At 41.2% G+C, this 22732-nt stretch overlaps 1 protein-coding gene across 1 annotated transcript; it reads left to right on the top strand.

Moving 5' to 3' along the window:
- Positions 1-361: 361 nt before the first annotated feature.
- Positions 362-22592, top strand: LOC104257355 (cytosolic phospholipase A2 epsilon). The gene is made up of 21 exons (XM_059819699.1): positions 362-388; positions 690-773; positions 3499-3571; positions 4388-4524; positions 5739-5870; positions 8837-8877; positions 9325-9367; positions 10106-10169; positions 10764-10930; positions 11071-11163; positions 11530-11567; positions 12739-12874; positions 14327-14463; positions 16043-16265; positions 16937-17051; positions 18064-18201; positions 18701-18808; positions 19282-19473; positions 20012-20178; positions 21015-21195; positions 22354-22592. The coding sequence occupies exons 1-21, from the start codon at positions 362-364 to the stop codon at positions 22590-22592; spliced, it is 2535 nt and encodes an 844-aa protein (XP_059675682.1).
- Positions 22593-22732: the final 140 nt, after the last annotated feature.

The following is a 22732-nucleotide window of genomic DNA, read 5'->3' on the forward strand; positions in this document are numbered from 1 at the left end:
TAGTTTGTGAGGGTTGCAACTGCCCCAGGATATCCCTCTGTGTGTGGTTATTCAAACCTTATAGTGGTGGATGACTATTTTATTTTGGGATAAGTCTATGACAAAATGTTTGACCCGTCTCCTCCTTTCCCCTAAATCACTGTAGTGTTAAAAAAAAAAAAAAAAATCTTAATGTGGTACAGAACAAGTTCATAATTTGTGCTTTTGAAATCACTGGGAGGTGGAGCTATGAGTCAATCTATACCACTCTTCTTCTCTGCCTCAGTTGGTTGGAAAATAGCATAGTCCAGGAGCACCTGCCAGCTGTGAGACATACAGAGTGGACCATTATAGTGTTGCCTTTTATGAAACAGAGATACTAATGGGATCATCAGCCTATTCACCTTTGGTAAGAGAAAATCAGTGCTGGGGCAGGAGGATCTGTTTGGCTATCTTGGTTGAGATTCATCAAAAGCAAATGCTTGGGGAATTCTGATTCTTAAATGTCTAACGGGTCTGTAGTGGGCAGATTTATTAGTAAGAGCAGCAGATAGATGTTATTAGTGAGATGGAGATGTATCCTATTATGAGGAGGAGAAATGGTAGGGCCCCCTGCTATTGCCATGGCGAATCTGAGTAGAAACTGAAAACCAAGAATTGTTGACTGCTGGGTTTCATTGCTGGTCCCTCTCTTGGCTCCTCATCCCCAGGATCGGTTCATCCGAGCAAACCCGCACAGGAAGATTGGAATCGGGAGGAAGAATCATGAAAAACCGCACAGCGCTGAAGACGAGGTACTGTATAGAGGGCAGCTTCTGGGTTGCAAGGTATGGGGTATGAATGATGGCTGCGCTACCTGCGGTCTTCCATCAGCCTTTTCCATCTCTCCCTAAGCTTAACTGTTATTATGAGAGGTGATATTTTTTTAACGGTTAGTTAAGGTAATATTTGTTTCTTCTGTGAGTGTGCTCTCTAGAGTGGAAAACATTCACTATGACTTGGGGGTTGGGAAGGTGATGAACTTGTGGTTTAGATCCTGGGCAAGGAACTGGGAGAGCTGGATTTTAGTCTTCATTTTACTGTGACCTCACTATATGGCGGTAGTCATACCTCATAACACCCAAGACTCAGTCTTCAAATTGTTTTTCCTTTGCTTTATGGGGACAGATCAGCAGATAAAATGGATTATTCATTGTCTGCCACTTAAAATAATTCTGAATGCTAATTTTTATGAAACTGAATTGGTAAAAGGTGTTGGAAGGTACTGAATATGGTACACACTGCATATGTAACAAATCATTCCCTTTTCTGAGTAATGGCTGGTTTAAATGATAGCTTAAAAAAAATAATAAAAGAATTGTACAACGTGGTAGGCTTTTTTCCCCTGAGTTTTCTGAATCTGCTCCCTGGCTGTATTCAGTGCAGAAGTATGAGGCTAACTCTTTGCTAGGTCTGTGAGAGCAGCAAACTCACTACCTGCTAACATTATGGAATAATAATTGGGTTTGTGTCTGCATATTTTCTTAGTTCTTCAGCCATCTCATGAATAAGTTTTTCTCCAAACTCTTGGATATGGATGGTACTAAAGCTGAGGATGAAAAATTAATCCTCTGTATTTGGGATGAAAAGTTGAGCTTTCAGCAATTTGGATCATCTACTCCTATCATTCTGTCTCCAGAAACATTGCTGCCAAAAATTCTGCTGAGATTGATGGGTTTCTTCCAAACCTGCTGGTTTTGTTCAAATGGCACTTTCTGAGAGAAAACTATTGGGTTGAGAAATGTTCCAGTGGGCTGTAAATAGCATCTAGCCTGGTGACTTACTGCTTTTTAGATGGTTAATCTGCTCCTGTCAGGACACTGGTGTTTCAAAATAAGAGGTACACAAGGAGGTCCTAAGGAGATGGTTTCTCAGAAATCATGATGCTTTGAAGATTTAGTTGCTCCTTTCAATTTAATTAATGGAGCTACTGCTTCTGTATGTAGTGTTTTACTTCTGATGTTCTTCAAGATTGTCTTGTTTTTCCTGTAACCGAGTACAGGGTTGTGTGTAGCTGTGATGGGGAGTGGAGGGAGAAAACAAAAAATGGAGAGGGTTGTGCAGCCTTCAAGCTATTCCCCTGGATAGCCCTATGCTATGGGATGTCAATATATTGCTATATCTCAGTGCTTCTCCTTGGTAAACCAATCAGGTCAGCCTAGTATTTTTCCATGTGAACAGATTTTAGAAGTAATTTATTATGCAAAAGTCCTGAATAAGGCAGGGCATTCTGAATCACCCATTTGTGCTTTTGTGGTTTTGGTTTTTTTTTGTGTATGTGCATTCATATACAATTATAACTTTTATTCTTGCTTCTTTGTGTTTAATTGCATAATCTAACACACTGGCAATTTTAGTCTCATCCTATAAAATCTGTAATTTGGTTTGTGTTTGCAACTTTCAGTTTTCTTACATTGTTTAAAGATTTTGTGATTCATGCTTTCTTTGGTTCTGGTTTTCCTCCAGCTCCTGGTTTATGTACATATATCAGTTCTGCATGTTGTGTTAGCGTGGTTTCATTTCGATTAATGTAGACCCTGTCTATGGATGACAGGTTATCTTTACTTAGTGTCACACAGAGCCAAAAAAAAAAACCAACCCAAAAAACCCAAAAAAACCGGCTTCTTCTGCCTTATGTCATATCAAATTTGCACTGAAATGCTAAAGCTGCCTTATAGGGAGCTGGACCTATGTGTGAAATGGAAGAATGCTTACCCTAAGCCTCTGATTTCAGCCTTCTTCCTGCTGGTGTAACTAGAAGCGGTCTGGAGTTCCATACTGGGCTGTTAACTTCTAGAACTGTTTTCTCCCTCTTTTAGTCATTTATTTCCTTTTAAGGGTCATATATTTTGGTATGGTGAAGGATTTTATGGTGTTACATATTGCACAGCCAGATAGGCCAGTAGCAGTGATATAATAGCCTCCTTTTCATCTTGATTGGGGCATCTGTCCTGTTCTGCGGTAATGATACGCAGCAGATGGGCAGCCGTCCCTGACGGAGGAAGGAGGGAATCCCATGGTCCCCAAGCCGGCACATTGGGAAGTGCTGTGCTGCAGTCTGTGGCACTCAGCCTGAAATTTGAGAAGCAAACTCTGTCGTTTGAAGGTAGCTGGATTTTACAGGGACAGCTATGTAGTGACTTTTTTTGTGAAAACTATCTTGGTATATTTCTTACTACTCCCTGCACGAGAACTTAACCTCCAAAACCTAAATCTTAAACCTAATCTTAAACACAACGGGTTAGTAAACATGGCTGGAATCTGACGTTATATGGTGTGAAATCACAAGAAAGAATTCATTCTCAGAAATTATCTCAAATAATTAGAATGAAAACATATTCACTGCATTAATAAGAGAATGGCCTATAGTTACTTATTTTCCAGGTGTCTTCTCCTTTACTGTGCTACAGGATAGGTGGTATTAATTATATCTGAGTTATTAGAGAATAATTAAGGTATTTTTTTCTCATTGTTCTGCAGCCAGAAGTGCCTCAGTTGTGCTGGCTTACTGTAAAAATCATAAGCATGACAAATCTCCGCAAAGCAGACCTGTGTAAGTATCACTTATGGCATGTTTATAGGTTAGCAAGAACATCACTGTCACTTGACTTTAATGCTCTTGTACACCTGCTGCTAGGATTACAGCAGCATCTCAGGTTTTTCGGCTGAGGAAGTTGCATCAATTTTCATTTTTGTTTACACTCAACTACAATACTGTAGAAAACAGTTAACAATAGAATGAAATAGAATAGAAATTCTATATTGGGAAAGAAGTTACCCTTCCCTTCAGTGGCTGCTCTGTGATATTTCTCATTCCCTAACTCTTCAGTGTCCCTTTATCTACAGGTTGCCCATTTCCCTTCTGAAAGTGGCACCTTTATGGAAGATACAGGAAAAATCAGTAGTTGTGTTGGGTGCTGCTGTGTTTGTCTTCATTGCTATTTCACTGTGAATGACTTGTACATTACAATTAGGACTAGGTTAAAAAAAAAAAAAAATCCCCCAAACTAAATTCTTAATATTTTTTTTTTAAAAGTGAAGTTTCAGGAAGTGAAGTCATGTATGAATTTGCTTGGAGTCTGGCAAATATTTGAAAATAGAAGTAAAAAATGAGAAGAGAGGGAATGTTTCGGTTCAGTGCTGTTGAAATTGAATATTTTGGCTTTTGTCACCCAAGAGTATTAGTGGTTTGGAACTAACATAAATTTACATAGAAAAGTTAAATAACTAAATTTAAAGTGTTTTCCTTTGTGTCTAATGAAATATTTAGGACTCCTCAGAGGTTAGTCTTTTTTCCTCTGACTGGGCAAAAGACATGATAAAAAAAAGTGCTGCTGTACTAATGATACACATGTTTTTGTTAACACAGTGAGCCAACCTGATTGCTACGTGAAGCTGTGGCTGCCAACAGCGTCATGCCGGGAAGCCCGGACAAGAACTGTACGCAACTGCAGAAACCCTGTCTGGAATGAAACCTTCCACTTCATGATACAAAGTGAAGTAAAGGTAGGGTCTGCACCTGTGAGAGTGAGCGGATGCTTTCTAAAGGGGACATCTTCACCTGCTGTGTGCAGCCTTTATGAGACCCTTGGGGCTTACATAGAGGCTTGAACTCAGTTATGCTGAGGTATAGGATGGTAATGGAAAGGTGCAGAAAGCGTCAGAGACAGCATGAGAGATGCTGATTCCTACCAGAAAGTATTTGTGCAAGCCTTGGTATGGATTCTCAGGTGCCCTGACTGGTTTCGGTCATCTTCTAAGCACTAGGACCCTAGGAATTGGATGGGAGGTTTTATAAACTTTTTAGAGGATTAGTAATATTTTCTTATATGCAATCTCAAAGGCATTTTTGCTGTATGTTTCCATGAGCTTGTAATATCTGCTTTATACAATAACAATTACATTGTTTGTAACTTATGAGGTACCATAACTTAATGCTCTCTTTTAAAAAAGAAAAAAAGCCCACCCTTTAATACCAACCGCTCCATCACTAAACGAGCATATTTTCAAAAGCCTAATAGACTATAAGAAATCAAACCTATGTCTGACTTATAGACTTATATCAGAATCATGCCCATCCCATGGTTTGAATGAGTGAAAGCTGAAAGGGTTATGGATCATGTGGAATAAAGTTGAGTGCGAGTGATGCAAGGTCTAGACACAGGGTCAGTTTCCTATGGCTTAATGGTACTGCATCTTCTTGCGCTGCTGTGGGTAATCTGAGCCCTGAGGAAATGCAAGGGAAATCATTGCAATTTTCAGTTAAAATCTTTTAACAAGGTTTAATGTGCTCTACCTTCCCTTTGGAAAGGGCTAAGAGTTTGCCCTCTATTGTTACTTGCTGCTGATATGCTGAAATTTCTAAAGATAGTAATTTTGAATCTGCAAAGGATCGTGATGAACAGCATGTGTGACCTCTACTCTGTCCACTGCATAATTAGCATCATGCATGTCACTTATGCTGCCTTTCTTTTGAGCTCTTGTTCATTGCCAAATCTGATTTACCTCTTCCAGGGTCAGTCCCTGACTTTGCGGTCTGAGCTTCAGGGGTTGCGTAACTGAGCAAAGGATCGCTGCAGCCACCTGAGCTCCGCGCTGGTGCAGGAGTCTGTCCGCATTGAACAACATGGTGGCTGCACGCTGACTCTTGCTAGACCTTCCTTTTGGGCTCAGTAGTCCCAGAATATGGCATTTACCACCTCCTCTGCCTCTCTCCTCAGAACATCCTGGAGCTGACAGTCTGTGATGAGGATACTTTCACACCAGATGACCAACTTTTGACGGTTCGCTTTGATGTAGCTAAAATCCAACCTGGAAAAAAAGTTCACCTGAATTTTGAGTTAAATCCAGAGGTGAGAAATGAAAAGAGGAGTGAAGTTAAGTGGATAGATAAAATAATACTCTTGATCAGAATTTTGTCCTAAGTTACTACGTATATTAAACATTAGAGTTGTTCTCACACACAAATGCTTTGTTAAAAGGACCTTATTAAAGCACAAAGTTAAATGCTTAGGGTTTAGGAGGGGCCAGAAACAGTCACCCCTCTGTTGTGATTGCATTTAGATGCAAAATGGCTTTCCCATTCATTCTGAATTTTTTTGAGATTTCAAAAATGTCTTTTGAAAAAACCAGAGAGAGCAGGAGTCAAAAATGAAGAAGCTGATGGTTAGAGATCTCATCGCTGTTGTAGGAGACTGACAGCGCAGGGACGGGAACAAACCTGGCCCCCTTTCTGGGCAGCTGCCCTCACCCTTTGGCCAGTAGCTCACTAGGGGTACCTCCTCACGGCTTCATCGGGGGTTTTTCCTGTGCTTTCAGGCAGTATGCTTGGTAAATGATTATATATTGTCATGAAAATATCTCAGTTTTTTTTTCTTCCTTCTGATAAACAACAACTCTTTTTTAAAAAAATTCTCATCAAGTCTGTTTATGATCTTTTGTTACAGGGTTACAAATTTCTTTTAGGGGGACTGAGCCAGCACAGAATGGATAGGCTTGATGAATGAGAATCTCCTCAGTATTTTCTTCTGTTCTTCTAGGTCAGTGTGTGACCTAGGAGTTTTATTTGCTGCATGTCTCAAAGAATATTGTGTTTGGTTGTATTACAGTGGGGATAAAGAGTTTCTTACGAAATGTTTGCGTGAAGTTGCTGAGAGGACAGGTGGAGAAATCACACCCATCTTTTAAGAGCACAAAATATGTACTCAGATTACTTTCTGCAAAATATAGCACCTTCTCTGCTTGGAGGCCGTGTAGTAACGAGACTTCAGGGCTTTTTCACACTTCTGACAAGGGCTTGAGCTTACAGTTCCTAGGAATCATGTGTGCTCTGTTTATTTCTAACCCACTGTGCCAGACAGCCTGTCCGGAAAGCACTCTTGCCAGTTTTTTATATTACTATTGCTTTGGAAAGTATTTATTAACTACTATTCTAGAAAGCCAGTCCTTACTAAGGATTTCAATATACTTGCTCCAGCTGGCTACGGCCTTCCTTAGAAACAGTCTCATGTGACTGAGATCATTTGAGGTGTGATTCAAGCCGTGAGTTTGCTCTGAGGCATGTGCCGAGTTGGCTTAACCCATCAGCGTAGCAAGGTGGAAGTTGGAGATAAGACAAGGTGAGCCGTGTCTCAGGAACGTCTTGGTCAAGCCATCCTTATTTGGATCACGATTCCTACTCAGGTGCCCATGAGGCACCACAGATAATGGTCTGTACATGGATTTTTAGAACACTTAGGGTTAATTTTTTTTTTTTTTTTTAAAAAGTGACTTAGTAATGGAACATGCTGGGCAACCTTAATAATAGGCAGTACTGCCACCTCTGCCCTTAATGATTTCTTTCATCTACCAAGGTATCTCAAGAGGGGGGCTGAGGTGGCTGGATGGGTAATGTCAGAGCATCAGGGTTGCTTCCTGCTGTGCCTCTTGCTCACTGTGTGGTCTAACAAGTCTTTCCATTGCTTTGCTCCAGGTTTTTCACCCACAAAAATGTGAATGGGACTTAAATCTAATTTGTGTGAGTGTGTGTACAACAGCATAAGGAGGAAGGGAACGTAAGGCAGGCACAATTAGGCAGATGTTATGAGCCAGGGTCTCCTGAACATTGTTGCTGCTGTTCTTTGTCCACAGCTGGAACAGACAGTCAGTGAGTTTGGATAGTACAGACCGGTCACAATCTGATGCTTGATAAAGTCTGTCTTGCATCTTGGTAAGGTGACTGCTTTCTAAAATCCTCAGCCTGTTGCAACCACCCTAATTCTCATGAAACAGAGACTTTGGGAGAAATAAGCAAACAGAACCACCTGCTGCTGGGTTACATGCCACAGATCCAGCTCTTAGAGAAGCCACCTGAGATGTCTTATTTGCTGACATGAACCAGTAAATACAAAAATACTTACTTTTCACCTTCACTGTAGTGATGATTTTACCTTGGCAGCTACATTATCAGATTTGGCATGGTTTTCACAGTCTCTTCACAAAGTTGAAGTACGCTGTGCAGTCAGACTGAAGGGATGTTTAGCAGTAAAGTTGGTTCTGAATACGAATGAAAAATTTTATTGCTGCTTGTCAGAAAGAGATTTATATCTTCCACTAATTAGTGTTTTCCTCCCTGTGGGTGACATAGAAGATGTCTGTTATATGTTTTTGTGTGGTATTTCCTGGATTGGCTGTGTCCCATACAGACTGATCTAGCAAATGGCTGCAGTGAAGTACTACAGTTATTCAGTGCCTCTTACGTTGTTGATGTGTTACTTGTTTCTTCTGTTGCTGTTCCCCGCTCTTACACTCTTCCCCCTTTTTCATCTTGATTTGGCCCTTGTGAGCTCTTTCCCTCATTCCCCTTCACAGCTTCAGTCTTCCCTCCTCTCTTCTTCCCTTCACCCTGGCAATTTTCATTTTCCACGTTGGTCTCTTCTCCCAGCTTTTTTTTTAATGTTTAGTTCCTATGCTCTACAAATTTGTTTTAACCCAGACATACTCACCACCTGGGTCCATTTATTCTCAAGTATGTTCTCCTACATCATTCACCTGTTGTTATACCTCCCTTCCTTGGCATTGATTTACCCGTGTCTGATCCTGCTAATAAATGAATAATGGGGCATTCACCCCCTGTTCCATGATACTCTCCTCTTCCCCATGGGGGGACATGAAATGAAAGGGTGGCCAAAGAAGGCTCCATCCATTTACATTATGACACAGAGGATGTGGGAATAGCAAAACCTTGCAAGGGAGGGTTGTACAAAATCATCAGAGCTCTAGCAAAGGAAAAAATTTATTTGTTCTTTTTCCCTAAATGAAAAATAAATCTTATTTTCAGAAACAGGAGGAGCTAGAAGTGGAATTTCTACTGGAAAACATGTGAGTAAAGCCTAAATGTTACAGAATTTGTCAACAGAAAACTTCGTATTTTAGAGAGTAGTAATGCAGCATTGGGGAAGTGGCTCCATGTACCTGTGCTCAGACATCCCATCTTGGCATCTTCCCCATGGTTGCTTTTCTCTCCTGAATCTGGTGAAATCCCTCCTTGAGTGACAGTCTCACTTACTATTTATAGCTGAGGGTGGGTGTTTATTTTGTAATTCAGCCTAAGGAGAGATGATGCTGATGAGGGGAGGTAAGAAAGAGGGAGTGTCCCTAGGAGCTATGGGACTGTGACCTGCCAGTGAGCATGAGACAGAGGTGAAAGATTGAAGTGCTGATGGCACTTGGCAGCTAGAAAAACTGAGCCCAGAGAACTATTTGCATTTAAAAGATTATTGCTCCTATACCCACCCTTAAATAAGCCTTTTCCTTTTTGCTTTTCAGTCCAGGCGTATCTGAAAACATCATTACTAATGGCGTACTAGTGGTAATTGTTTTAATTCTTTTATGCTTCTGTTCTTACGGTAGGGCAGAACTGAAGGATGTGGTTGGAAGAACTATGCCTTTAGGCATAGCCTTTATTCTTTTTCAGATGAGACACAGGTGTGGTGGTAAAGTTTTCAATTCGGTCATGCTTGTAGTGCATTCTGTATTGGGAGAGCCTTGGACCAGTGCTCTGCCACAGTGCCAGTGAGCTGCTCACTGACGAAATGGCAATAAACAAGGAAACTTGGGAAGGGAGTGAATCCAGTGTCACTGCAGAGTTCATCACTGAATGTCTATCTTGGAGCCGAAGGCTCTTTTCACACCATGTCCAAAGTACTGTGCGATGCTCCTGTGCTGCTGCTGCCTCCTATGCAGCACTCTCTTGGGAAGTTTCAGCTTCATCCCAAAGGTTTTAAAGTACAGGTCCATCTGTCCAGCTGTTCCGCAGAGTTGTAGGTATCTTTCAGCTCACTCTTTTGTAGACAGAAGTTAATATGGCCTAGACGGGGTGAAAAATTTCTTGTGTTAACTGTAGGGGATTGAATGGCATTTAAATGTCATGGGACAGATCCCCAGCTATCTTAGCTCCATTGACTACAGTATTGCTTGGATGATTGCAAATTCTTCATGTTCACAGGACATCATGGCCAAGCCTGGTGTCTCCACAGGACCCCTAGATCCTCAGTGAGGATCCTGAACTGTTTCTGTGACTGGTGATTTTATTGCTTATCTCTTCCAGTCTCGTGAAGTTTCCTGTTTGGAAATACGGGTGGATGAAACAAAAATGAAGAGCTCTTACACAAGTGAGGTTATTGATTTAAATAATTTGTCACTGCTTTTTGTGCTGTCAAAGATGCAGCTGCATCTAGATAAATACGTCACCCATCTTAGCCTCCTCTGTTTGTATCAGGGCTGCTTGGAAATTGAGGCATTTCCTGAATTATCCACTTGCTAAGAGTGAGAATCCTCTGGAAGTGACGTGACTTAGCTTAAGGGAAACTCTGGAGGTGGCTGAGAGGCTCAGAAACATTGCAGCAATGTGATGGAATGGAAACACCTGCGATAAGAACAGAAAGTAGAAGAGGGGAGACACAAAACCATCAGGAGTGGAAGGTCTACAGTGGAAACTTGGGGGATGTGAATGCTGCCAGTGGCACCCACTGGTCTAACACATGCTCTCCGTCGCTTGGCAGGGGAGAAGTCGCAATGCTGCACTGAATTTTTGTTGCTTTTTCAGTCTGGTCCTTGTTCACACTGATTATGGGGGAGGAAAAACGTTGTGGGCCAAATTAATGTTGACTGCACTAAGGCTGAAACTTTACTTGGGGCATTTTATTTGTTATTTTTCAGGGCCGGATGCAGTTAACGTTTCTCTGCGGTTTGCTTCTTGTTCTTAGGGAGAGATTTCACGTTCACAATGAAAGGATCCTATGAAGAAGCCCAGGATGTTTCCATAGGTCCTCGCTGCAGACGGGGAGGCAGCGAAACCACCATGTTCCACTACGTCAAGCACAGTCAACCCAGACTGCACATGATGCTGCCAAAGGAGCGGTTTTTTTCTGGTGTACGTTTTGCTCGTGGACGGTAATAACAGTAACTTTTGGGAGAAGCATGATGAATTAGCCCTTCTCTGGTAGATTTGTACCTATGGGTTGTAAATAATTTTCTCCTCACAACAATTTTTTTTTTCCCACTTCAATTCAGCATGGCTCAGCTAGGAGGCAAATGGATGTAAGCAGTCCCCTGGCTGTGCCTCTCCATTCTCTGGACTTGGGAAAGAAAGTGACAGTGATGAGAGTGAGTAACCTTTGACAGCGTTTGGAATTATTTCAACAAGTGTAAGCAATATCTATGTGGTACCTGGTCCGTTATTAATTTTGTTATTAAAAATGTACTAGCTGAATTATATGTACGCTCAGCTCTGCGTACACGTGAAAGTATAACTACTATTCAGGGAAAAAGTAGCATAATTAGTATGGCTGATTGCTTTAAAAGTATTTTAAAAGCAGAATCCTAGTGATAATTTTGTGCAGAAGGCCTGAGGAGAGACCAAAGACTTATCACTAGACTGTATATCTGTATAATTGCTAATACTGTAAAACTTGCTTTTGCAAACTTTCAATTCTATTTAAAATTTATGGTGTTTTCATTCTTGATTCTCAGGGTGACTCTTATGAGGTGTCTGTGAAGGAAGAAGATGGGTAAATCTTATTCTTTTGAATGATTACTTAGGCCATCTGCTCTCCTTTCATAGTATCATCTTTAGATGAAAGGAAGCTACAGCTTAAACTAGCTCATTTCAAAACCAGGAATGAAGATTGTAATTGGTTAAAGAAGACTAAAATATGGGGAAGGGTTAATGAAATGATGCATGCTTTCAAATTGGTTGGTAGGAGTTCAGCACAGAATAGGTGGTAGGTAGTCATGGGGTATAACCAGTCACAATGTTTTTCCTAATGTTGCTTCCTAATTTTGATCCTTAAGAATCCCTCTGTCTTGTAACCTTTATCTGTAATACATACACATTTACGTGTAACACATTTCTAACATATTTCTGACATAGTTATGCATTTACCATTCCTCTGCAGGTCGTTTTTAATAAAACAAGTGGACAGTGATTTATTGACTGGCTTGCAGTGATTTTCCGAAGGGCAACATTACCCCCTACTGATTAGTTAGCTACAATGCAAGCACTAATTGCAGACTGAGATGATAAATCCGAGGTTTTTACTGAATATTAATTATGAGTCACAGAAGGGACAAAATGTCCTTTTTGCTGGAAAAAACCCTGAAAGAGTAGCCCTGTGAAAATAGAAGTTACAGAACTAATGATGCACATGATGTTCATAACCGTGTACAGATGCGAAGGGACACAGTTAGGAGACATCCAACTCAAGTATTTACAGCACAAGTTCTTAGTAGAGATAAGCCTAACGAGATATTAGGGTCATTTTGCCTGAAGCGTGTTAAGTTTAAGTAACTGCTTAGGCCCCCTCTGCTCTTCAGGAAACACATACATAGAAAGAGAATGTGAAGAGGTGTCCAAATTTCAGAGCTCAATGTGAAACAGCTTGAATTCAGTTATGGTCCTTGATTTTCATCAGCAGAGAATTTGATTCATTTTACTTCCTCATGATTGCATGAAATACTTCAGGACATGATTCCGGTCTAAAATCCCCACAGGATGGCAGAAATACAAGGCCTGTGATATCCCTATACCTGCTTTCATTTGCGTAGGGGAACCTTCATGTGCATGGAAGTAGCCTTTCTTTAAACCGGTTTATTGTTGTTGCTGGTTTTGCTTGATGTCTCAAGCAGTAGCTCTAGAAATGGCTTATGGGTAACGCGTCTTGTTCTGTTCTTATTCTCTAGTTGCAAAAATTTAGATTTGCGGTTGGGGTTTGATCTGTGCGCAGAGGAGCAGGATTTCATCTGTAAAAGGAAGAAGGTGGTTGCTGCTGCTCTGAAAAATATTCTTCAGCTAGATGAAGACCTACAAGAGGATGAGGTACATGGGACAGCATCCTGGTAACTTAAATTATTCTGTCCCACTTTGAACAAAGTGGATGTGATGTACTTGTATGACTACCCATACAGCTCTGCCACATCTTCTAGATTAAAATGTATAGGCCAGATTGTCACTTGCATCTAAGACCATATCCAAGAATTTTTGGCACAGGATGAAAGAGGAACTGTCAGGAGGTCAGTTATAGCTCCTTTATTCTCTGCCAACTTCCATCCTCACTCGGGGCACCCAAAGAACGTACTGAGATGCAGGTATGTATAACCAAGCTTGGTGAAATTTGGTTGCTTGGACTGAGACTGTTTCTCCTCAGTTTGGCACCTCTCCCCTTCTCTGCTGCTACACAAGGCTCACAGAGGTAAGCTGTGACTGTCCCTCAGCACACTGGTACAGCAGTATCTGTCTTGTGCGTTTTCAGTGTGTTACCCCTTGCTTTCTCCTCTCCTGGGGATCCTTGGACTCAGAGCTAGCTGCTCTATTACTGGAGGACAGTGATCTGTTTTGGAGCTGTGGTGCTTGGAGCAAGAGTCAGGGAGACCCTCTTCTGCAACTGGGAGAATGTGCCTGTGTGGGATTTCCTCCATTGCTCTGCTCGGCTCCCAGCACACCCATCCCTTGATGCTGTGTGCAGGACAGCATTTGTCAACCAAGTCAAAGTGCTCATGAACTTAAATAACAAGTAGAATAGGACTTGTTATTATTAAATGAGAATAAAGGGTTATTAAGTCACCTTAACTAAAAAACAAAATCCCCAACCAGATGGTGAAATTTGATGAAGACAAGATTAAAGGTAATGGCAAGATATGTTCCTAAAACGGAATAAATATGTTGTCTCAGTTTTTGTTAAGGACTACCTATGGAGCAAAGGGAGGATGGCTAACAGAATTGCCGCGTCCCTGAGGAAAGTAAGACCAAATTACATAAGCATTGATGTCAGGGAAGGGGGAGGTAATCTGGGTAACAAAGAGGATGTTAAAATAAATCTATAAAGCTTGGCACTGTCTGTTCAGAGAACAGCAAATGTTGTATATAAACTTAGAGGAAGAAAAAATTAGGCAGGCAGCTTTTGCTCTGCTCCTCTGACCTCAGTTATACTCAGGATTTTAAAATGTGTTTTGAGGGAAAAATGTGAGGAAAAATGAAAACATCCAGAAAAAAGACTTTTTACAAATCTGAAAATAGATTATGCCACACAAGAGCCATGCTTACAGCTTCTGAATTACCAAAGCGTCACCGATCAGGAAGATGCTTTCAGCATACGCTAGGTCCCACCAAAGTTTACCCAACTCAAACACACACCTAAGCGCTGCCATGAAGAGGGTGAACTGAATCCAACCCTACCTGACTCAGGGTGCTGCTGTTACTTTTTCTGCATGTCCCATCACTCCTCTATTCCATTTGGTGATGAACGACTCCGTGCCTTTTTGTGTTGGGCAGGTGCCAGTGGTGGCAGTCGTGACCACAGCAGGAGGAGTGCGGTCCATGACGGCTATGTTTGGGAGTCTCCTGGCTCTCCAGGAGTTAGGTGTTTTGGACTGTGTCTCGTACATCAGTGGTTTATCTGCCACAACATGGTAAGGAGAGTTGGGCTTGTGCTTGCTGTTTGCGTTAGTGATAACCTGGTGAAGCATATTGCCTTGCTGACGAATTTTACTCAGCGTGGTGATGGGACTTGGCTTCCTTTTCGTGCTCATGTGTTTCATGGGACTGCTCAGTGCTGTAGCCCTTATTTCTTCTAGCTAACAAGAAACAAATTGAGTGAGAGCTACTGTATTTCTATAATTGCACTGAAGTGTTTACAGAAACTAAAAGAAAAGAGCACAAGCCAGGATGGTTTACCTGTAACTCCCTGTAGTTCAGTGTAGGTGACAAACCCACCCACAGCTGTTCTGTGGCTCAGATACGTGCCTTTCTGCCATGCCATACAATATGAGTTCTCCTGGGGGCTGGACTTGTTTCTGTCATAAACTTGGTGCCTGGCACAGAGAATGGGTGGGAAACATGGTTATTTTTTGATGAAAATTCTGTATGACTCAGGTCCATTTCTCATTTCCCAGTTACCTGGCAGAAAAGATTTCTATGTTAAGATGGGGGGTAGACGTGTCTTGGTGTTTCACTTTGAATGAAAAATGGTTATTGATGGCTATCAACAAGGGACTGAATGACACTTGGTAGCCAAAAAGCTGGCATTTTTTTTGGATTTTAAGAAATGGGGATTGCTTCCTGGCAGAGAAGTAAACTTCTTGATTGCCAGTGCAGACAAATAAGATGTTAATCACGAGTCAGAGAAGACACTGCAGATGTGCAAGAGAAGGACGCAGACCTGATCCCCCAGCATGCTTGAGAGCAATGAGGGAATGAAAGTAGGGAAATACTGTTTTCCCTTCGTTTGTGTATCTCTTGGGTTATCTAGTTGCATGTAACACTTCAGAAATCCTCTTGTAATATTTGTCTGGCTCAACTCTTACACGGCTCTGGAAAGGAGAATTTAAAAGCCCTGAGAAACACGGAGCGTCACGCACACAATTTTGACTGCCTTGCATGACTAGCAGGGGTCTAGGGCTTTAAAACATTTTGCCTCTGGAGGGCTGCTCTAGAAAGATACGTGAGACAGAACCAGAACAAGTGGGGTGGGGATGAGGAGGGATGTCTGGAATCTGCCCGAACTCTGGGAACCGAAATCTCAAGCAGACTGGCCCTGTGTGTGCCAAGAGTCTGAGGTGACCCACCTGCTGCGTGCCCAAGGAGGGGAGCTCTGGCACTTGCCCAGGGCAATGTTTGCTGCTAAACTCCTGCTTAATGTTTCACACAGCATCTGAAACAGCTGAGAGAACTGGCCTCAGCCAGAAGCTGCAGCTTGAACCTGGACAATCAAAGGGCAATTTGAGTAAAAACTCATGTTAAGTTATGGGTGTTGCTTTATTACTCTTTTGATTCTGAGAAGAAACAAGCTAGGACGATTTTCAATGTATCACTGCAGGAAAAAAATATCGTTGTATAGTCTAAATTCTGCCTGAGCTTTGATCTGCTCTTCCAAGGTAAAAGTTGGAGGGTGAGAGCCTTGTGTATCCTGAAACAAAACACTTATGTCTGGTATAAGCCCATGAATTGTCACGTACCCGGTGATGAACCACAGATGTTTCTTTTTACCAGGACTATGGCAAAGTTATATGAAGATGCAAATTGGTCACAGAAAGATCTCAGAGGGCCAGTTGGTGATATCAGAAAACATGTCATCAAGAGCAAGCTGCACTGTTTCTCATTGGATCATATGAAATACTACGAAAAGGAGCTTTGTGAGAGAAAGCAAGAGGGACACAAGCTGTCCTTTACAGATTTATGGGGACTCTTCATTGATTGTATGCTACATCATCAGGTATTATATCTCCATCCCTTATTCCAGAGGATTTCTAACTTTTCATGTCTAAAGTTCTGGATTCAGTTATAGGAAAGCCTCTCAAAACTTCTGAGGGATCTTTCTTTGGCTTTTTAGAAGAAAAATTACACAGTAAGCCTAAAATGAAAGCATCTAGGGGAAATGTCTGAGCATGTAAAAAGTCAAGGTGTTAATGAAACTGATTTCCCATCTTTAATTTCAGATCAAATGAGAGTTTTAGTAACACACAGAGGAGAGGTGGCTCTGACAGAGCTAAGTTCAGGCATGGCAATATATAGCCATACCAGCAAACAAAGCTGTATTGAATGAAATGGGCCCTGGTTGAGTTTTATCTGCAGCACTTCCAAGGTAGCTAAATATCTTTATCTTTTGTTAAAGCAAGTCATATCCTAGTGACTGTGCAGACAAGTTTCTTACATTCTTGCTCTATCTCTCATTCTAAAATTCCTGGAGGCATCAGTGATAATGCTTTGGCAAAGGTTGATGACACATAACACATGAAAGCATTTGTGTGCTCAAAAAACTGAAGTACACAGAACAAAATCTGCTGAGGTTTAGGAGATATTTCATTGATATTCCATGCTTAGATACCGTATTGAGTCCATGCATCATGTTCATCTTTTACGATGACTTCTCTTCTTTATAAACAGGAAAGTTCTCACAAACTCTCTGATCAGCAACTGGCGGTAAATCAGGGGCAGAATCCGCTGCCCATATACCTGTCTCTCAATGTCAAGGATGACTTTAGCACTCTGGATTTTAAAGGTAATGACTATTATACACACTTCTATAAATCTAAGGAGTTTCCTTTTAATGCTGCGTGAATGCCAAAAGCTTTTACTGTAAGTCCAAGCTGATAAAACTTTTAAATAATTTTTTTTTCCCTCTGTCTTCACATCTGGGCTCTGACTTGGATGAAAAACATGCATCCTAATACTACGGTAGGGAGATACCTGTGCAAAGACACTGCCCTGTGAGGGGCGGAGGTGCCTTTTGCTGGCAGCCTTGGGAGAGCCACCACTGCTGCTCTTTCTCTTTCGTCTCCTCACAGCCTCTGTCAGCTGCTGGGGTTCCTGCCCAGGCAGCAGTAGCCCAAGAGAGCTGTGAAGACCTGGGGTGGAGGGTGAGGAAGGGAGGAGAGGGGAAGATGTGGGGTGAGAGTGGAAGGCAGCTTCCCGCAGCCAGAGAAGGATGTGAGGAGGGGCAGCGCTCTGTGCCCTGGTCAGTGATGCTGATCACTATTTGGGCCAGCGTTTTCTGGCCCAAACAAAGCAGGAGGTCCTGCAGCTGAACCTGATCATCTGCTTCTAGACACAATCTGCAGCCCCAGTGTGTTCAGCCAACGTTTGGGTGGGTTTTGGTCAGAGATTTTTTTAGCTTCGCAAGGCAGTGATTATCAGAGTCTAAGAATGAACAGTAGCTGATGTCATTGCAGACTCAGAAGACCTAAAAATGCCACATCTTGCGCAGGGCCTTAGCAATTAGTGGACTTTCAGCCCCAATTTTTGCTTCCTAGTACAAAAATGGACCTGAACTCCAAGCTGAATGGATTTTCCCAGTGTTAGCGGAGGAGGTGAATTTAGCTTTTGCGTTCACCTATCGAACAGGCAATACACTGAAGGGCACCTGTTTGTTTCAAAACATGCTGGTTTGAACTGTCTGTCACCAACGTGCTGAAGCTTCAGGCCTTGTTCTTCCAGCTTTCGATTCTCTAAGCTGTTATTTTTACATGTGTTCAGGTGGCTGCAGTAAGTCCTTCTTGATGCCTTATTTGCAGAGTGGGTGGAGTTCACACCTTACGAGGTGGGTTTCCTGAAATATGGGGCCTTTGTTCGTTCAGAGGATTTTGGTAGTGAGTTCTTCATGGGTCACCTGATGAAGAAGATCCCAGAGTCCCGCATCTGCTTCTTGGAAGGTGATTTACTATCTCAGAAAAACATCACCTTTATAATCACATAGTTGGCTACACAGAGTTGGCATCTAATAACTACTGGTCTGCAAGTAGCATTACTAATACACCAGATAGTGTATCTGACGCAATTTAAATCTTAAATGAACCAGCCAAACGTGACAAAAGAGGAAACAAATTCTTGAGACAAATGCAATTAATTTGCTGAACCTCTTAGGTTAGACCAAAACAGAACGCACATATTAGAACTGACGTTTTGAAGTATTTAAGATCCCAGTCTGACTTTTACAAACAGCCAAGTTTCTCGAATGGCCTAGTCATAAGCCAGACATTATATGGAATGGCATGGCATTTGATATTCATACTAAAATTCATAATAGTTCCTAACTAAAACAGTGCTAATTTAAACAATCACAGAGACTGAATCCAAGTGGGTTGCCATAGCTGTTCTCTAAAAATTCACAGTAATATTAAGTATGGCTTTTTTTTTTTTTAAACTTTCAAGGCACATGGAGTAATATATTTTCCCAGAATTTTATGGATGCTGTCTACCTCTCTGGTCATTCAGAGGACTTCTGGCACAGATGGACCCGAGGCACTGAGCATGACATTGGTTAGTTATTTGCATTACTTTTAACTTGCATCTGCGTTGTCTTCACACCTCTCTGAAATGTGAAACCTGACATTTATTAAAGGGTTTGGTTTTGTGTCCTGTTTCTGGGTTAGGGGACACCAAGCCTTCGGGAATGAAGGAAAAACAGGAGAGAAACAGTTGTGCTGGAAAACAGGAAAAAATATTGCGCTGCTCACGGTGAAACATCCCTGGGGACTTTTGTTTGTCATGAGAGGGTTACCATGAGTAAAGTTACCATGGGGAGGGAGAGGCCAGACAGGGAACAACAAGGTGATGCTGTGACACTGAAACCCACCTCTGTCCAGAACAGTCTGCATGTCAGTGTGTGCACTCCATCACAGATGGGGCCGTGGTGGTTTGGCTGCCCAGCCTCTCTTTCTTTGTTATTATTAGTATCAGAGAAACACTCTAAACAAATGCAGACTTATATCCCCTTCTCATTCTTCCTACAGAGGAACACCCTGCTCTGCCCAGGAAGCCTCACGAACAGACAACTTGCTTATCCATTCCCAAAGGTTGCCTTTCCAATACACTTCGAGAAATGATGACTGGACGGCCAGTGGTTTCAACTTACCATAATTTCCTCAAGGGCTTGCAGCTACATAACAAGTATTTAGAGAATGAGCGCTTTTGCATGTGGAAAGGTAATAGTAAATTGCTTTAGATGCATCTTTGAAGGTATTTGAGTGCTGATACTTGCTGAGGACAAATATTTGATAAGTTTTAGCATAAAGGCAAATTTTGATTAATATTGTTTGGTTAATATGCCTGAGGAATTGTTTTTGCTGAGCCCCAGATGATTTACTGCTGGTCCGGCTTCCGTCTTGGAGAAGGCACAACAGGCTTGCTTGAATTCTGTTCTTCCTAGGAAAAGCTGCAAAAGAATGATTTGCAGCTTCCACTGAAGCTAAATAAACACAAATTTACACCAGTTGAAAAAGCAGCTTAATATATTCACTTTGGATGAAGCTGAGTCTCAGAACTGCTCCCTCTTACTGATCTCAGAGTTGAGCTATAGATGCTAAAATTGTGTCCAAGACAAATATTTAACTGTGGGCTTTGTGTCAATGACTAATATAAGTGTAGCCTGTCTTTTCTTTCTTTTGTTGTTATGCTGATTTGGAAAAAAAATGGACTTGCTCCTGCAGTAATTAGTTGATAATATAAGTTTTTGACTTTCAGACACCGTACTGGATTCTTCTCCCAACCAGCTGAATGAAATGGGTGACTACCTTGAGCTGGTAGATACAGCTTTCTTCATCAACACCAGCTGCCCGCCCATTCTGAGGCCAGAGAGGAAAGTGGATGTCATTTTGCATTTAAATTACAGCGGAGGATCACAGACTCTGGTGATGTTTTGAAGTAGTGATTCTTTATCTGTATGACTCCAGCAGCTGAATTACCACATTTCTCTTTTTTCAGAAAATGGTCTGGGTTTTATGAAGTTAAATGGTCATATCAATGATACTAGTCAACACTATGACCATAATGTCACTGTCTTTATCGGGGCTATTTTCAGCAGCTTTCTGGGACACACACATGGACGCAGACACATAGAAGATTAGCTATTCTGTGTAACTGTACAGATTTATCATTGTGGTACCAAGTTCCTCAATAGTTACTTAAATAACTTTTAAAATATGATTAGTTAATACATAATTTTGCTATTTTTAAATGAAAAGTTGGAGTTTTTATTTTATGTTTGACTCTCAGTGTTTGCATAAGTTTCAGTCAGGTTTTTGTTTTGCTGTGTTTGAAGAAACATTGAGGGGTGTATATGATAAAAATTAATGTAATTTATTTGTAGGAGGACATGAAGACATTAATTGTTAGAGGCACTGAATGCAAACACTTAAGAACCTATGATCTTGAGATACCACGTGTAATCAAAACTTCCTGATCCAAATCCTCTACTGTGCCCACTAAATCACAAAAATGATCTGGATTTTATATAAATTTCAGAAAACAGTAATCTTGCTTTAAAAATCAAGTGTTAGCAAATCAACCAAATTTCTATTACCCGGGATATATTAAAATCAAGAGGGTATGCTTGTTCCAGTGCATAGTTAGCGTTATTTTTAAACATGTAAATCAATCACAGATTGCCTAGTGCAGCAAAATATCAGTTATAGGGCTTGGTAGCTTTATTTCAACCTCACTTTGTGTCTCCTCTTTGGTGAACCAGCCACTGGACCTGTTCTCAGAGTACTGTTTGGAGCATGGGATCCCATTCCCCACCACGGAGCTGAGCCAGGAAGACCGGGAACACCTGAAGGAGTGCTATGTGTTTGAGGACAACTTAGAGGCACCAATCCTGGCCTATTTCCCACTGGTGTGTGATACCTTCCAAAAATACAAGGCACCGAGTAAGTTAACAGCATTCATCAATCATTTTTTGAGGTTGCCACATCCAGTTTATCATTGAATTTGTTCCTCTTCTAAAATGAGACTGGCAAGCTTCTCATTTGGCTAAGTTATCATATTCCCAGCTCTGTTGTGATGGATATAGTGTTGGCCAACTAATCAGGGACTGAACTGAAGAGTTTCAAAATTAAAAACATGAATAGCTGTAGCTTGAGGCAAACCCCCTTATCTGGCATCTGAGACAGTTTGTGTTCCTTTAATAAAGGACAGGAGACAGCTACTAAGTTATACCCACTGGTAGCTAACAATGTCACTTAACAGTCTTATAATGAGATGCTATGTTTACTTTGTTGATGAAGCTAAAATCTTTTCATTACTTTGTTTACATAAAAAAAAAATTGAGACTAGAAAGTGCTGAAAACATACAATGAAGCAAAGGATTTGCCAGGGTAACAGGATGCTTTGATATATGTCATTTTTGAAAAGTTGCCAGATTATTTTCTTTAGTTCAGCAGTAAGAATAAACAGTGATTTGTTTGCTTCATGAGAAAAGCTACTTGGCAAATTCAGTTTCAGTTTACAAATACTTTTGCATGCACCAACTCTGATTTTCTTGTTGCTAATTTAGTATGATCCAGAAAACTTTCCTCAAAAACCGAACAACAATCCATCTACCAGCTTATTGGAAAAGATCTCGTGTAGTTCATCGTCTTACTTGTCCTGCTGCATGTTCTTGAAATCTCAGCCACCTGAGAGAGAGAGAATTCCCAATCCGGGAGCTCCCTGGTGTCATTTTCTTCCAGTTGGTAGACAAGGAGCTGTCATCTGAGTACCCAATGGAAAAGTTAAAAATACAAAATTCCAAATCTGCAAAAGTGAAATATTCTGATGGAAAACTTTAATTTAGAGAGGAAAGCATTTTGCATGGAAAAGTTGTTCTGCCAGTCAATTCTGGACCAGCTGTGACTGTAGTCAAGCAGAGAAGTAGTGGATATTATTAGTGCAGCAGATGTAGTACCTATACAGTAATTAAATCTTGAACCATTTTCCTGAGAGAATTGAGTTTCTTGTGGCTGTTACTGTGTATTTTGCATTGCCTGGTAGGAGTCTTCCACCTCAGTAACATTGCTGTCTTGAACTTTGCCATGTTCTTTCTTCAGATGTGGAACGCAGTCCCACAGAGATGGAGCAGGGAAGAGTAGATGTGTCCAACTGCATTGCTCCCTATGGCACTGGTCTGCTTACATATACTGAAGAGAATTTCAACAAGTTGCTGAACCTGTGCAGCTACAACATCCTGAATAATGAACATTTAATTCTTCAGGCTTTGCGAACTGCAGTGGAACGAAAGAAGCAATTTAAAAACTGTTCGTCACCTCAGTCATCTAAACTCTCTTAAAGTATATTTTGACGAATCTCATCAGAAGGAGATATACAAATGTTTTGGTAATGGACTAATAAATATTCAGGAAATGTGAATCCATAGAGAAGGAACAACCATGTTAGCTTGTTAAAAAAGGAAATTATGTATTTTATTCA

This window comes from Gavia stellata, chromosome 7, assembly GCF_030936135.1.
Source record: "Gavia stellata isolate bGavSte3 chromosome 7, bGavSte3.hap2, whole genome shotgun sequence".
Lineage (NCBI taxonomy): Eukaryota > Metazoa > Chordata > Aves > Gaviiformes > Gaviidae > Gavia > Gavia stellata.

What these genes read in the sequence shown, in the direction of transcription:
- LOC104257355 (XM_059819699.1), top strand. Translation starts at nt 362, where the DNA reads ATGGGATCATCAGCCTATTCACCTTTG. An exon ending in TCTCCGCAAAGCAGACCTGT is followed by an intron (nt 3,572 to 4,387) that starts GTAAGTATCACT and finishes TTGTTAACACAG; the next exon opens with TGAGCCAACCTGATTGCTAC. An exon ending in CCGCATCTGCTTCTTGGAAG is followed by an intron (nt 18,202 to 18,700) that starts GTGATTTACTAT and finishes TAAACTTTCAAG; the next exon opens with GCACATGGAGTAATATATTT.